At 39.2% G+C, this 16772-nt stretch overlaps 1 protein-coding gene across 2 annotated transcripts in view; it reads right to left on the minus strand.

Annotated features, from left to right (window-relative positions):
• The window catches only part of SRGAP1 (SLIT-ROBO Rho GTPase activating protein 1), a 232084-nt gene that overhangs the window by 38475 nt on the left and 176837 nt on the right, over nt 1-16772 (minus strand). The window contains exons 9-12 of one of the 2 annotated variants that reach the window (XM_014786697.2): nt 13672-13869; nt 13056-13140; nt 6611-6638; nt 2329-2362 (exon numbers count right to left, since the gene is read on the minus strand). In XM_014786697.2, the coding sequence (XP_014642183.1) occupies nt 2329-2362; nt 6611-6638; nt 13056-13140; nt 13672-13869 (345 nt within the window). Of the gene's footprint in view, nt 1-2328; nt 2363-2870; nt 2974-6610; nt 6639-13055; nt 13141-13671; nt 13870-16772 lie in introns of both variants that reach the window. The other variant, XM_004429363.3, reaches the window with a different exon arrangement.

Raw genomic sequence — 16772 nt, forward strand, 5'->3', positions numbered from 1 at the left:
GACATCAGGTACTAATTCATGAGGAACTTTATTTTGAATAAACACAAGAGGAATCTGGTTGTCTTAATGTATTAGACCAGTTCAGAATCCACTAACATTTCCAATTAAGCAACAGGGGAAGGATTGGGAAGAATGCAGTTCAGCAATTTAAATTCTTTACTATTCCTAGAATGGGTAATATACTTCTTGAGGAATAGTTTTATTTTAGGTTTTACAACAATCTAAGCAGTGAATATACCAGCTATTGGCTCAATTACCTCTGGAGTCTGTATTAAGTTTCTCTAATTAGTTAATTTGTTTTAGGAGCATAAACTCTATTAATTTCTTAAAGAAAATCCTTAAGAATAAAAACTCTTTTTAGTGTGGACTAGCTGGTTAAGAATAGCAATGGAATTACATCAAAATTTACTGAATATGTGAGGGGATTTTTCTTTAAGATACAAGTGTGTTTTAGGGGAAGTAGCCTTTATATGAACAATTCATGTAACACTGTAGTCTAAAAGAGCAACAAATATTTAAACGTAAGTGATAAAAGGAGAATATTAGTTTGCACCTCCGCTGAACTTAGTATTAAAACAAAAAGAAAAACAAAGAATAAAAGGTTATTAAAAGGAAAATGTTTGCGCTAACAAAGTTCTAAATAAAAATGTCTTAGGTTTTCGGGCTGCCCCCATGGCTTAGTGGTTAAGTGCGCGCGCTCCGCTGCTGGTGGCCTGGGTTCGGATCCCGGGCGTGCACCGACGCACTGCTTCTCCGGCCATGCTGAGGCCATGTCCCACATACAGCAACTAGAAGGCTGTGCAACTATGACATACAACTATCTACTGGGACTTTGGGGGGGAAAAAAAAAAAGTCTTAGGTTTTCATATTATTTAAAAAATATTTTCGTCTCTACATTTACTCAGGTAATTGCTGATCTTTTAGCTATTATCGGTATTTCGTTCAGATATAATGAATTTTGGAGTCAAAAAGTAATGAGTGTGTGTGTTTTAATTTAATTCCATGGATGCCAGATGCTTTGGGAGAAAACATTTTACAAGTGAAATGGAGGGCTATGCTCCACGTACCACTCGAACAAATCCCTCTGTGTCTTGATTTCCCCACGGGAAAAAGAGGAAAAATGACTTTGTTCTTGCTGTCTTACAGCGATATTGTGGGGACCTCAACGGATCGGCACTTTTCACAGGTGTAGAGAGATCTCTCTATCTGCTGTTTTACTTCTGTTACCAAAGTTTCTTTAGTATGCCATCTGGGATGCTGAAGAGCCCACAGAAACGAATTTTCCATGATGACTGGTTTACTCCTTCTTTGGTACCTAAATTTGGTTTCCTTTAACTGTTCTTAATGAAAAATCTTTAAAAAATATAATATGTGCTTTCCCATCAACTTAAGCGGTCCTTCTCCTACTGTGTCATCAAATATCACCGAATCATACATCTGCTTCTTTGAGTTTTCTATATTCTTTCTCTGCCAGGCCATCGGCTGCACAACTCAGTGCTTTCATTTTATTGTTCCCTTCTGTCCATCTGATTTGCCCCTGCTTATAAGCCCTGGGCTGGGAAACTGGATAATCAAACTTGACAATAATTTTATATTAAATTAGAGCCAATAAGGCTCTTCTGGGTTTAGGTTTACGGCAGTGGATTTGTGATTGCTATTTAGGTTATTCAGTGGCTTTTCACTTAATTCCAGGGTTAGGGCTCATTTTTAAGGCTTCCAGAGGTTTTTAATCTCTCTATACATGTATGTGTGATTCCACCTGTCAATCTGTCCATACACATGCCACAGGCACACATACACATTTTTTAACCATTAGCGCGCATATTCAATAAAAGATCCGTCTTTTAAGAAAGTAAGACATCTGTAACATACTATTAAAGGGGATTAGCAATGATGTGGTTTCCTGCATCAATTTAGTCTTCAGAAACATTGCAGCTCATGCCATAAAATGTTAGCTGTGAAAGTTCTTCTCTTTTTTGTATAATTTACACGAGGGTCCAAAATCTAGTATTAAATGTGCATTTGGTATTAACACTGACTTTCCTTAATAAAAGCCATCGACTCACATTTGGTACATTTGCCAAATTCACAATGTAAAAACTAAGAGTTTATCCAGTTTTACTAGAGAAGACTATTCCTCTTAAAATCAGTGTCTGATTTCTATAATTCCTTTCTAAGTAAAACCTATATATAAACTTGTCTAATTTCCAACTGCAAACATTTTTCTTTTAAAAACCTTAAAAAAATCTACAGCCAAGAATGACTATGATTTGAAAATGATACGAAGAGCGAAAGAGGCTGTGCCCTCACGGCCCTCTAGCACTATACCTGATGTCTCGCGTGCGAGTTCCTTCGTCCTCGGCTAGAAGCATTATCAGAAATACAGGATGAAAAAGAAGACAGTAAACACAGCAGAGATTCCAGATCCAGAACACAGGGTCTTACAATTTACCCAATATAATGAATTCCTCAAGTCAGGGGAAATCAAAACTCTTGCTGTGCTTCAGAGCTACCCTAATCATGGACTTGAAAAATGTATTTTGTGCCACCTCATTTGCACGAGTGAAAACAAAACATTTTATCGGGTAGCTCTTTTCCTTTTTGCACAAATTATGGCTTTTTTTTTTAATCAAGAAAGAAGGCTTTCTTTTTGCCAGCATAATAATACCCACATTTATTCCCTCTTCTGAAGGCACTCAAACCAAATATTCTTTCCTCTCTGACTTCAGGAAATATTATATTGATTTTCTGGGAAAGCAAAGAGCCCCAGGACAGACTTGGACATAATGACCTGCCTCCTTTTACGAGAGGCTGAGACCATTATAGTAAGAAGCGTGGAGATCAGCCACCCAGATGGCTGGTGCCAGTACCTTGACGAATGTTTCCAAATCCCCATTAAACAACTTAGCATTATACTGGGAGCGGGGTCTGGACTTCCTGTGTTTCTGGGGTTTAGGGGGAACATTTGGAGGCCTAAGGGAAGGGAATATAATTACTGAGCATGGCAGAAATCAAACAATAAATGAAACACCCATAGGTCACATCAAAATTACAAAACACAGGGATTCTTGTGTTCCTTCCCCACCCCCATCCATGGGGAAAACGGTCCTTCCCCTTTCCCATTTATTTACTTGTACTTATGTATCAGAAACCGTACAGGCTATTCATTCAGATTGCTCTTTGCCTGTAATTTGTAGTTGACATTGGTTTGCTACTTTGTTTAAAAATAGTAAGCATCACCAAATAGAATTGTGAGCTATTTGGCCAAGTGTTATAAACCAAGGTTTGTGTTATTTGCCTTACAGGTCACACGACACAACAGATCACAAAAATTAGGGCTCTGATAGATCCCAAAGGAATTAAATATAATACTTTTAGTTACAACATTATTCTTCAATGCAAATAACATCACATTTGTTCAATATCCCTCAAGTATTAGTGGGATTTTATTTTATGCAAAATTAACTATTAATAGATCACAAGTGAAAAAACAGAGTTTGATTTCAATGCTATTTCTGGGAGGGGGGGAGGCTACAGGCTCACATGAATTGTTATTTCTTTAAAACAAACTATCTCATCACCTAAATATTTGTAGAGCACTAGGAGGCACCCATTTATTCTGTTCTGAACTCTCCATCTCCAGTCTGTTTGCTTTGATGGCTAAGCCAGTCTCTCTGACACATGCACATCTAGTGCACTGTGCACTATATTTAGAAACCCTGCCTCATCTTGCTCTGTAATTGGAGACAAGGAACCTCTTCTGTCCTCTCCCTTTAGAACAAAGAGGCCAGGATGACCTACCCAACTTCTACAACCATGCTGAATGGAGCACACGGAAGAAGAGTCCAAGACCTCTCTCTCTGGACATTCCTACTTCAACTCCTAAATCGGAAGGCTTATATGAGGATGTACCTCACACTTGGAAATTAGGTAAAGCCCTTCATTAAGCTGCAAACTCTCTAGGAAGAATTACCTTTTTACTTCGTTAAAGTTCAGAAAGGCTAGTTTAGAAACAAAATCTCAAGAATTTATGTGTAAGCCTGACTAGCTTCATAAGACATTACTGCAGCAATCAAGAGAGGTAGGGGAACAAACGTGCTGATACAGCATTCCACAGCCCAATCCTCAGTCTCTCCCAGCAGGTGGGCTCATATCGCTAACAGGGAGCACAGCAGCAGCACCTGCAGGCCCGCGGTGCTGAGAGGCTAAGAGGAGCCTTTGAGAGTATCTAGAAGCAAATATGGAAACTTCTGCCAGGCACCAGTCATAATCTGCCACTGCTGAAATTTCTGGAATCTCTTTTATACACTGAATTCTATGCCATTCACAGAGGAAAAGATCTGGTAAGTGTAAAAAAACAAAATAACTGCCCACCAGGGAATTTAACCATATGTGCTTGATTTTATCCACTCTTTTCATTATTTTAGAAGTGTTTTAAAACGTATTTTTATTCAGGTATGGTGAGGCCAACAGATCAGAAGACACTTGTCATTGAAAAGATAGTTTGTTACTCACAGTTCCCAAAAGGAAGGGGCAGGCCACTCCATGGGGGGGCCACATAGGGAAGCACCAGGGTGGGTCAGGAGGCAGAGGGAGTGAGGGGAAACGTGGGCAAGAGCCTTTGTTGTGGTTCCCGTGGGAAGGAACAGGCAAGGCAGGGTAAGCAGGTTTAGGATGGGCTAGTCTGAGTAATTCTGGTGGGCTCTGGAGCTGTCCCTAGTGGCCTGGTACCCGACTTTTGGGTGATTCGGGAAGGGCAACAGTGGCCCTGGGTGTGAAAGCCTGATAAAGGAGGTGGTGGTGGGTATGGGCTCTGGGTTGGTTGGTTTGTGTACAAAAGGCACACTGGCAAGCAAGTCCTCTCCTGTCTCTAGGAGTTGGCTAACCCTCAGAGGGACAGTCTCTCCAGGGTCAGCAAGGCCCCAAGGTATCAAAGCATCAAACATAGAAACTAGAAAATGTGGTTATTACAACAAAGTCAAACAGAGCTTCATATTTGATGGTAGCTATAAGGGGTAAAAACACAGGCTCATTTTGTTTGGTCACTGATTCGTGGGACAAGCACATCTTGCACTGGATACCTGTTCCTGCCTGACTGACAGATGCACAGGAACCCCTGGCTGGGACTAACGGAGGGATGTCTTTTGAGTCTTCTGTCAAAGGCTTGAAAATTGCCTCTCCTGATGGTTCTAAAGTAGGAGGCGAATGTGAAGATACTAAAGTTGTGAGAGGGACTTGAGATTAAACCAAACCGCCTGAGTGCTTATCAAAATCATTTGCATGGCAGAGGTGGCTCATCTGGCAGACTGGTGTGCGGACGGTTCTGGCTCTACTTTGTGTACATCAGGTAAACAGAGCCAGGGCCATTCAACAACGTCCTGCTTGTGGGCCCACCACAAAACTTCCTGATAATTTGGCTTCGTATGGAGGATGCCCACGTGTTATGAAAGGAAGCACCAGTCAGACTGATGTGAATATCTAGTCTGTTTGGCAATTACAGCTCTCACTGCAAATTAATATATTTGCATATCTTCCTTTTTAAAAAAATCTTTTTTTTGAAGTGCCTTACATTAATTATAATTTAGAAACAACAGGTAAAATGGTTGATAGTGCCAAGAGATACTATATGTGAAAAAAGCTCCATCAGCTACATATTACTATGCAGAAGTAACAGTCCTCTTCATCACTGCCATAGGGAAGAAAATGCTCAGTATCTTTGTAAAGTTTAGACAAGTCAGTAGCTGTATCTTTCTAGGTGGTTCATGAAGAAGAGGGGCTTCCTTTTGAACAAATTGCCCAGCAGGAACATTATAGAACCTTGAAAATCAACTTGCCAATTACTTAACAGACATGTCACTGTTCTAAATGCCTTTTCTCTCAAAGAGAACTCAACTTCAAAAGTGCAAAGTCTTGCTATATCAATTAGAATAATTTCTCGCTGTTGCACAAATGTTGACATAAAAAAATAAAAGTTGCCACAAACTTTTCCCAACCCAAATCCGAATCTCCTCTAAAACGGCTTTTCTTTACTCAGCAGTAGCTTCAAGATCCTTCCATGAATGAAAAGAAAAAAAAAAAAAAAAAGTGCAGTATGGTTGTAGGTGTTAAAAGTTAAATTTTTAAAGTGAACCAAACAGGGGTAGAGAGCTCAAATGCCAAGAGTATTCAATATAGCTCTAATTTTTACATGACATAAGGGAAGTAGGAGCAGTTAGTAACTAATCATACTTTCTAGTTGCTAACACAGTAGATATGCACATAACATTGCTTGTTAATTAAATTATTGAATCAAAAGTCTTGTCAGACTATTTCTAGAAACTTAAATGTTTTGGATTAGATAAACCAAACCCATTCAATTTAGGTCTTTTTTTACTGAATCTGCTCATTAAAGAGCTTTACAGTTCCACTGGGAAACTCTCAGATCTGCCAGAGCAAATTTGGTTTTGTGAGAACCCCAAACATTTCATGTTACTGTGTTCTGTCAAGCCAAAACTGTCTTCCATGTTCATTAACAAAATATGTTTATTCTTGTAGCATTTAAATGGTTGCTTCTTGTCGAAGAGAAAGGAGAGTGAGACACAAGGTGAGTTATGATAAAATTTTTTCCTACCTTGTAGTCATATATTCAGCTCTATGACCTGCAGGAAAAAAAATGAAAATAAGTAAATTGAATGGAATCAGTGGAATGCATTTGGTAATCTTTTGCATCATCTGTCTCTTATTTTAAGATGTTGAGTTTATAATAACTCACACATTTTATGGTGGAAAACACGAGGATAGCATATAAAGATAGACAAATAATTCAAAGTAAATATTTCATAAAATCTATACATAAAATTTAATAAATTCTATAGATTGGAGAAACATGTTTCACTTGGCAATTTGAGGCAGGGAGTTTTACTTTTTTTAAACCAGACATAGATGCTTGATCTTAACTGTAAGTTTAAGGATGAAATACCAATAAAACATATCCAAGATTCGAATGTTAGTTATCCCTCTGTCTTGTGGGGGAGATGTAGGGGATCAAATAAGGTTGGGAGAACTCAATTCCCCTTAGATGAAATTGGTCTTCTTTCTATAACATGAAATCAGGGAGATAAGTTGCATTTTATAATCAGAAATGACATTTGCAGATATTAAAGTACAAGGACGTTAAATTATGCTATGTTCCACCAACTTGTAAGCTAAGAGCCTTTCACAGAGTTCTCTGTCATTTAAAACACAACATTCTTCTTACACATTCGAGCTTTTTGACTTGTTTTAAATAACAGCTCTGTATTTTTGTAGTGCTCCTACGATATGTGCTCATTTCAAGTTTGAATGTGTCTACCGTTGCTTTTGCTCTTTCCTACATGTAGGGTAGAGCAGTGGGAAGGGGTGTGGAGAATGAACCACTCAACTGGGTTGTTTGCAAAATGATGCTATGGTTCTGAAAGAGCTTGAAAAGATAGCTGGCACAGATGGGTCATGTTGTGGCACGGACAGGCGAGCCCAGCCCATCATACCACAATGCAGTGATTCAGACTTATAGGGCAAGGCCAACAGAACTATCGCAGAGAAGGCTGGCTTGTGGTGAATGAACACTTCCAGGCTGCAAAAGAGTCTTTTACTCTATTATCTGCTTTTGAATAACAAGTAACAAAGTATTTGATTAATATCTATTTACTAAATGGGGCAACAGTTAATATCAGAAAATATCTTTCTTAACCCAGACCCAGGCCACTGTAAGTGTCGGTCTACCTATCATTTAAGTGTAAATCTCTTCCTTTTGCTGGCCTTCTGCTACTTTGAGGGACATGAAAAAAGAGGTGACACAGAACTCCAGAACAATTTACAGCTATTCATAAGTGGGAGAGAAGATCTACCGGAAAGTGGAGAGGGCAGGCGGTGAGCTGAATGCAGCATGTGGTGCCTTATGGGGCATCCTTCAGCAGGAAGCTGGCTGTTCAGGGTTAAAGCACAGAGAGAGATAGGGCTGGAGACTTAGATTTAAGAGTTACTACCATTTAGGTTGTGTTGGGGCGTTGGGAGCTGGCTGAGACCCCCCAGGGTGAGTCAGTAGAATGAGTAAAGGGTTGAAGGCAGAGAAACTATGTGGCTTGTGCTGCATATTTCATTGTAACACAGAAGCATGACATAAAATACATTAGTAACAACAATAAACAAAGCCATGATGTCTAACATTTATCAGACACTGTTCTGAGCACTTCCTATATTTTAACTCACAATTTTCACAATGACCTTATGAAGCAGGTACTATTATTATTCTTATTTTACAGAAGAGACTGAGCATACAGAAAGCAGTGACTTGCCTAACGTCACGCTGTTAGGGAGTGTTGGGTCTGGCATTAGGGTCCAGATTTGTTCTAATTCTACACCTGAGCTCCCAAGTAATATATTGTAAAAATGTAAGTCTTTTTTCCCCCAGCAAATACTCTGAAAGATCCTAGAAGATCCTAGGTATTATGGCTTACACTTCTGTGTGCTCCATATGGCTAAAGCCAAATACAAAATACTGAAGATTTAATAAATATAATAAATTGTTAAATAAATCTAATAAATACCTATAAAATTAAATTGCATAACAGAGGTTGATCATTCAAGTGATCCAATAATTAAGACACTAATGATAATTCCTTAAAAATGAAATGCTTTTTAACTTTGAAATTTTGCTACTTTTGTTAAAATATCTCAACCAAATATTCTCTAGATTTAGAAAAAGATCATATATGAAATGGCTTAAAATCATTTTGCTCCATCCATTCATGGTTAATAGTATGAGATAAAAAATTAAAAACCTAAAAAGATACATTTTGATTAATGAACCAAGAGCAAGCTTTGCAAGAACTATCATTCATAGTATAACCACCATCACCACATCCATTGGTTTTGTCAGCTAATAGTACTGAGAGTGTCTCAACTGATGAATGAGGTTTTATTTTTTAATCAGTTTCATCATTAATAGATCAATAACACACAAGCTTAGAAGAATCTGCTTCCCGGAGAAATGTGAAAGCTTCCAGTGGTCTGAGGATTAGATTTCAATCCCTTTCTTTGGAAGCCTACTTAATTATTAAAAACAACAGACAACTGCCCCCCCCCCACCGCCCCCCATACAAGCCATTTGAAAGAAAAAAACGACCTATGACCCAGGATTAGCTTGTTCTTGGTACAAACACCTACTTTGACTACTCTTACAATTTCACTTGAGAATTAGGAAGTGAATTATTTTTCACACCCAAATGTATTTTATCTCCACAGAGTAAAAGGGAAAACCAAAATATAATTTGGTGGCAATCTGAGCCCCCAAACTAGATAAAACATTTAAAATGTGCACAGCTCAAACTGAACGAAGCACCCCGGATTTGGTCCCTGATGAATGACTGGTAAGGACTCCTGGCGTTACTTTCCAGGCCTTTCTCTTCCTTAAGCCACCAACACCGCAGTGCTTTTCTGCTCACAATCAGCTTCTCTTTTGAAAGTATACTTGTGCTCCTACTCACATGCAGACAATGGATTGAGTGAGGACAACCTATTTAATTCCTGTGTCAGGAACCTCATGCCCAGGGCGTGAAACAATATAACACAGAACTCAGCTTGCAGCATGCAATTTTCTGTGTTTAGCAAAAATTGCACCGATATTTACACCCCTTAACTCCAAATGTGGCACACAAAGAAGCCAATGTGAACATTAAGGTTCATTACCAAAAAAAATTTCCATGCTTCAGTTTTATGGGTGTATACAGCTCACTGACTGTGCTCGATTTAACTTTTCCAATTTAAAATCAAATGACATCACAAAAGGATATAATTGTGTTGCTGAAGGATGAAGAAGATGATGACTTTGGTCTTAACAACTCATGGTGTGTTTCTCTCTCTTTCAATCGTTTTCAAAGATTTGGGATTCTGAATTTCGACAGTGCCACTTTAAGAGCCCAATCTAGTTGCTTTGCAGTGTTGTAAATCAAAGGACTTACTGGGCCACTGGTAGCCTGCCAAGAGCCAGCAGTAAGACAGGCCAAACACATGTCTGTAGTTACAGTGTCAGCTGGGTCCGATCCACCGCTAAACCCCTGGGTTAGGCTCTATTTGTTTTACTACGAAGGCAGCTTTTGCAGCAGTGAGTCTAGTATATTTCAGAGATGTGATTTCTATATAAAAAGTCAGGACTGCCTCCAAACACACCGTTTAATCCTGTGCTACTAACCTTAATTAGCCAAACCCAGACTTGGATTCCTTCATAAGGGCTCACAGTTGGATTATCTCACTGTGGGACAGGCGTCATTAACTCTGCTAGTCCCCCTAGGTGTAAGCCTATTAATGCGAACAGGGCTTGCCTGGAAGGACAGCAGGCTCACAATGGTTGAGCTAAAAGGTGGGGCACGTCCTCCAAGCTTGCCTTTTCTCTGGGCAAAGCTGCCAGGCTCAAGCCCAGGCAGTAACCAACAACTGGTGTGCTGCCAAGTCCACACGTGGGGCAGGGCCAGGGAGCAGAGAGGTCCGAAGCCAGTGGGCAGAGGCTAGTGTGTCTGCTGCCACGGGATGAGAACCACCCAGTTTCTTATGCAGAATAAATTCAGTCCGGTGAAAGCTTGGTACACCTGAACACAGCTGTGTCACCAGGACACCAGAACCCACTGAAAGAAATCCCAAGATAAAGAAATCCTGGCTTAGAGTTCACAAGGTACAATATGGCTTTACACAGGTCAGCAGCTAAAGACGGAATCTGGCGTACGGATTCAGCAAATTGGCTAAAATAGAGCCCTATCCAATAATGGCATGTATAATAATATTAACCATTGGGGCCCTCTCTCCAGGAGACATAAGGGAATCTATGCTGAATGAGCACCATAAATGTTTCAGAATGTGACCCCAAGCGTATTAACACGTGTCTGCATGCAGTGCCAAGAATGAATTCACCCACTGCTTAATTCCCTCCAACTCACAGTTTCTAAAGTGCTGTCTCCAGTCCTGTAGGGAACGACTCTGCCTGCAAGCATTCACCCCTACTTACGATAATTTATGCTTTGGCATAATGCTTTCTGCATAACGGCATTCATGCTTCTGGCAAATGACCTTGGGGGCACCATTGAAATATCAAGCATTTGCGAAAAATGGAAAAAAGAAAAAAAGACCTTACATGATTCTATGATGGAAAAAAGAGAAAAAAAAGGAAAAAGATTGCTGATATAAGAAAACTATTCAAAGAAAAAACGAGGTTTTTTTTTTTAAGTTCAAACCTCTGTTACAGAAGAGTTGAAAGACCAGCACAGGGAACATTCACATACCCTTCACCTAGATTTCCCAATTGTTAACACTTTGCCACAATGGCTTTATTTCCTTCTCTTTCCTTCTCTCTTTTTTCCTGAACCATTTGAAAGTAAGTCACAGACATTATGACACTCAGCAAGTGTTTCTTAAGAATAAGAATGTTCTCCCTCATAACCATAATGCCATTATCATAGCTAGAAAAATTAACATTAATTCAATGATATCATTCCATATATATTCTATATTTAAATTTCCCCAATTGTCTTTAAAATGCCTTTTATACTTTTTGCTTTTTTTTTTTTTTTTTTGTGAGGGAGATCAGCCCTGAGCTAACATCCGTGCCAATCCTCCTCTTTTTGCTGAGGAAGACCGGCTCTGAGCTAACATCTATTGCCAATCCTCCTCCGCTTTTTCCCCAAAGCCCCAGTAGATAGTTGTGTGTCATAGTTGCGCATCCTTCTGGTTGCTGTACGTGGGACGTGGCCTCAGCACGGCCGGAGCAGCGGTGCGTCAGTGCACGTCCGGGATCCAAACCCGGGCCGCCAGGAGTGGGGTGCGCGCACTTAACCGCTAAGCCACCAGGCTAGCCCCGATACTTTTTGCTTTTTGATTCAGAATCTAATGAAAGTTCACACATTGTGTTTGGTTATTTTATTTTTTAAGACACTTTTTAGTAGTTTAAATGTTAACTTGTTTTTCTAAGTGAAACCGGCCTTTTATCTTAGAGCCTGGCATACTAACTGTAATACATGGATTCTTAGGTCATGATGACCTTTCTCCATATGGTCATTCCCTGAGAATAATGGATCCTGTGGAGGAAACCAGAAGATAAGGTGATAGAAACACTGATTTATGGGCAAGGAAGGTTCTAGAATGGTAGGAGGCAAGACTTTAGGTCAAGAGCAGCAATCTCTTTTTGGCCTGAGTCACTCACACAACTCAGTCCCTTCATTTCCCACTCCCACCTGTATTCCTTTTCACTTTTTATAACTTTCAGCAGGATCTAGTGTGAATAAAAGATAATTCAAGTTACAGACTATACGGCACTTAGGACAGGGACTTTGCTTGTATTTATTTTTTTCCTTTTAAATTCATGAAGATGAAAAGAGAAACAGCAACATTTACACAATCCCCTTTGCTTATAATCCCTTTTTTCCCTCGGTTTTCTTGTCTGTAAAGATGGGGAAATTAATAGTGCCCAGTTAAATATACAGCTCCCAACAATGCCTCAGAACAGAGAAAGCCTTCTATCAGTGGCAGCCATTGTTGTTGTTATTACTAGATACAGCAATATACTTAATGTAATTAGATTATTTCTCAACTAAAACCAATGCCCATGGAAAGAAAAAAAAAAATCACCCAAACTGGTTTAACTGGTTTTAGACTCCAAAAAGGCATTAGATGGGACAACACATACTGGCCCATGAAAACAAAAGGCTGGGTCTGGGAGGGTGGAGAGTCCAAGAAGGGAAACAAGCCCCTGGGGATCAGCAGGTGGGGACAGGTGCTGCTCCTCCGGACTCTTCTACTGCTGGGAGCACCGAGCTCTGAAGATTCTTCCTCAGCCCTCCCTATATGTCCCTGTTCTCCAAGGTTAGCACCAAGCTGATGAAGAAAATAGTTCCAGGGAGAATTTGATTGCTACAGATACAGATAAAACCACATCTACACATACAGTGTTCCCTGTTTCTCAAAACACAAGTCCACGAGTCACACCCTTCGTGGAATATATATGACACAACATATAACCCACGCCATCTTCCCATCTATTTCAAATAACTGACCTTCTCCAAGGGTCCTCTGCAACAAGTCATGTTTGGCTTGAAGTTTTGTGATGAGATTACTACCTTCCAAATATTCTCGGAGTTTCTGCAAAAGGAAAGATTTATTTTTAACCTTTTTTTTTTTTTAATTCAGTGTCAAGGAACTTCCCACACAATATCTAAAATCCAGCCACTTTTATCTTCTAGATCCTAGAACCTTCTACTCAAAGTGTGGTCTGATGCAGACCAGCAGCATCAACCATCATGTGGGAGCCTATTAGTGGTGCAGACTCTCAGGTCCCTCCTTCCTCAGACCTACTGGAATCAAAACCTGCCTGGTGGAATCAGCTTCTCCTGGTGACGTGTTTGCACATTCAAGTTTAAGTGCACTCTGCTTAAGAGTGTTGTGTTTTAGAGGATTCTGTCAATTTTCCTTGCTAAATTTGTCTGCCTATCTGAGTACCTGAGGAGCTTTTAAAAAAGTACTAATCCTAAATCCTCTCCCAGACCGACTGAATCAGGGGCTCTGAGGGTAGACAGCAGTCCATACTTAATAAAGAAGCCCAGGATTCTGCTGCAACTCCAGAAGCAGAGTCTGGGGCCCCCAGATGAGTGGCTGGGGAAGGAATGGGCGCACCATGAAGTAGAACTGCTCCGTCTCCTGCTGGTTTGCCCTTCTCTTGGCAATGCTGGGCTTGCTCAGGTAGGTTTCCGAGACAGTAGACTTCACAGACTCCGTGGAGCGACTGTGCTGGAAGCATTCAGACACATCATAGTCCTCGATGGTGACCATGTCTTGTATTGTCTGCAAGGTGGCCTCCGTCGTTTTCTTAACCTGGGAACAGGAACGCATTTTTCACGCTAGTACGTTATTTCGTGAATCCCACAAACACTCAGTGAGAATGCACTCTGCCAGGCAGAGACGAGGACACAGGCCCTGCCTAAGATGCTCAGTCTATTAGGGGGGAGGGACAGGTAAACAACCGCCCCATGTCACCAAGACAAGGAGAAGATTTCTTCAAAATTATCCTATGGAGGATATCATCTTATATTTGAGTCCTTATAAATCCCATGTATCACTGGGTACTCTCTCAATTACATTTTTTTGTTTTAAATAGCCTTTTTAACTGAACTAAAACTACACAAAGAAAAATGCACAGACCGTAAGAGTATAGCTTGATGAATTATCAGAAAGTGAGCACACTGACGTGACCACTGCTCAGATCACGAAATACAGTATGTGACGGGTACCCTGTGCTTCTCCCAATCACCACACACTCTGTTCTCCTCAAAGGTGGCCACGACCCTGATTTCTAATCATATATTAGTTTTGCCCCTTTTATACTTTATATAAATGGAATCCTACAGCACGTGTGATTTTTGTCCTGATTCTTTTCTCAACTTTATGTAGTAAGATTTATTCATTTCTTGTGAGTATAGTATTTCATTGCTGAATATTCATTGCAAGAATACATCATAATTCATCCATTTTACTGTTGACAGATGACATTTCTAGTTTCGGTCCATTATGAATTCTACTGCTATGAACATATTTTTGTTGGGCCACACATACATGAGTAGAATTGCTTCTTATAGGGTATGCCAGATTGTTTTGCAGAATTATTGTTCTAATTTGTATTCCCACCAGCACAGTAGGAGAATTCCTGTTACTCCACTTCCTCAAGAGTTGGTATTGTCAGCTTTTAAAATTTAAACCATTTTGTTGGATGTGTGGTGGTATCTCACTCCGCTTTTCATATGCATTTCTCTGATGACTGAGATTGGGCACATTATCATATGTTTAAGACAATTTGGATTTCCTCTCTTGGAAACACTTTGCTTGAATTTCTTGCTCAATTTTCTATTGGATTATGAGTCCTTTTCTTACACAGTTGTAGATATGGATATGAGTCTTCTGTGAATTATATGTGTGCAAATATCTTTTCCCACTCTGTGCTCTGGTTTTTTACTCTTTCTGTAGTGTCTAGATGAACAGTCTCTAATTTTAATGTAATCAACTTACAATCTTTTCCTTTATGATTAGTGCTTTTTGTGTCTTATTTAGGAAATACTTTCCTATCTCATGGCCATAAAGAACTGTTCTATGTTATCTTCTAGGAGCTTTTAAATTTATCTTCCACAATTATCTTCCACATTTAGGTTGTACTCCACCTTCGCTTATCAAAGTCTAATGTAAATTGATAGCTTTACCCTTTCCTCAATGTACAGAGTATAGAACACCTTAACTCAATTTACTTCTGATTTATCTGCCATTTCTGTAACATATTTAAATATTTATTTTTGTTTAAATACAAGACATTAGTTGTTATATACAGTCAGTATTCATTTAACTTTATCCATATATTTATGACATTCTTTGATCTCTATTCCCTATATTTTTAAGAGCACCCTCCCTTGAGAAATTCTTTTTAGTGTGAGTCTGCTGGTGGTAAACTGTTTTTGTTGACTTGAAAATGTCTTTTATTTCACCTTCATTTAGGAAAGATATTTTTCCTGGTTGGTAGTTATTTTCTTTCAACACATTGAAGAAATCACTGTGCTTTCTTGTGGCTTCTTTGTTCCTGTTGTGTGAGAAGTTTGCTGTCAGTCTATCACTACTTTGAATGAACTCTGCTTTCTTTCTCCAGCTGCTTTTAAAGTTTTCTTCAATTTCACCATGATGTGTGTAGGTAAGGATTCTTAAAAGATATTCTACCTGGAATTTTTTTGGACTTCTTGAATTGTGTGATGTTTTTCATAAGCTCGGATAAATTTTCAGCTTTTAACTTTGCATTTATTTTTATAGACTAAAAATATCTTTACATAAATATCTTTATACTGTCTCTACTTTCTTTTCTATCATCTTTCTCTCTGGGAATTTCATTAGTATGTAAACATCATTGTGTTCTCTATATCTCTTACCCCTCTCTATATCTCTTTTTATTTTCTATCCTTTTGTTTTTCCATGCTGCATTTTGATTATTTTCTTCTGATTTGTCTTCCACTTTCATAATTCACTCTTCAGCTGTGTCTCATCTGATGTTAAAACCATCCACTGATTTATTAACTTAGGTTATTGTATTTTTCAGTTTTAGAATTTCTATGTGGTCCATTTTCAAAACTGTTATTTCACTGTTTATAGGTTATAGCTCCCTGCTGAAATCTAAGGTTGGCTTTCATCTCCTTGAGCACAGTAAGTAGCTCTTTACAGTTTGTTTCTGATAATCCGAATATCTGGAGTCCCTGTGAGCATGACTCTATTATTTGTAATTTCTTCTATCACTCATGCTTTCTCGTCTACTCACGTGCCTAGTTATCTTTGCTGGACATCCTTTGTAGAGTTATTTGGGGTCTAGTGAGGTTATCACCCTCCAGAGAGAATGTTTATTTATTTTTCCATGCCATTAGGGGCACTAACAGCTCAGAATCACTGGCTTTTATTTGCATTCAGAACCTTTGATGCTCCTCCTTTTGAGAACACATGGTTCCCTGTGTCAGGGGCTTCAGGCGTGGCCATGCACCTTGTCCTGCACAGCGAAATCTGAAAGAATCAGCTCAATGATTTAGTCCACAATTACAGAAAGTAGAAATATTTTCAATTATCATTTTTTTTTAAAACAACAAAATACTATTTAGGGAGGAAACAATAGCAATCAGTGCTAGTTCAGATGCTTCAAGAGGTCATAGGTCATATGATGGAAAAAATACAAGAAGGAGGCAAAGAAATTTAACAGACTT

This window comes from Ceratotherium simum, chromosome 17 (genome assembly GCF_057802395.1).
Source record: "Ceratotherium simum simum isolate JZ-2026a chromosome 17, ASM5780239v1, whole genome shotgun sequence".
NCBI lineage: Eukaryota > Metazoa > Chordata > Mammalia > Perissodactyla > Rhinocerotidae > Ceratotherium > Ceratotherium simum.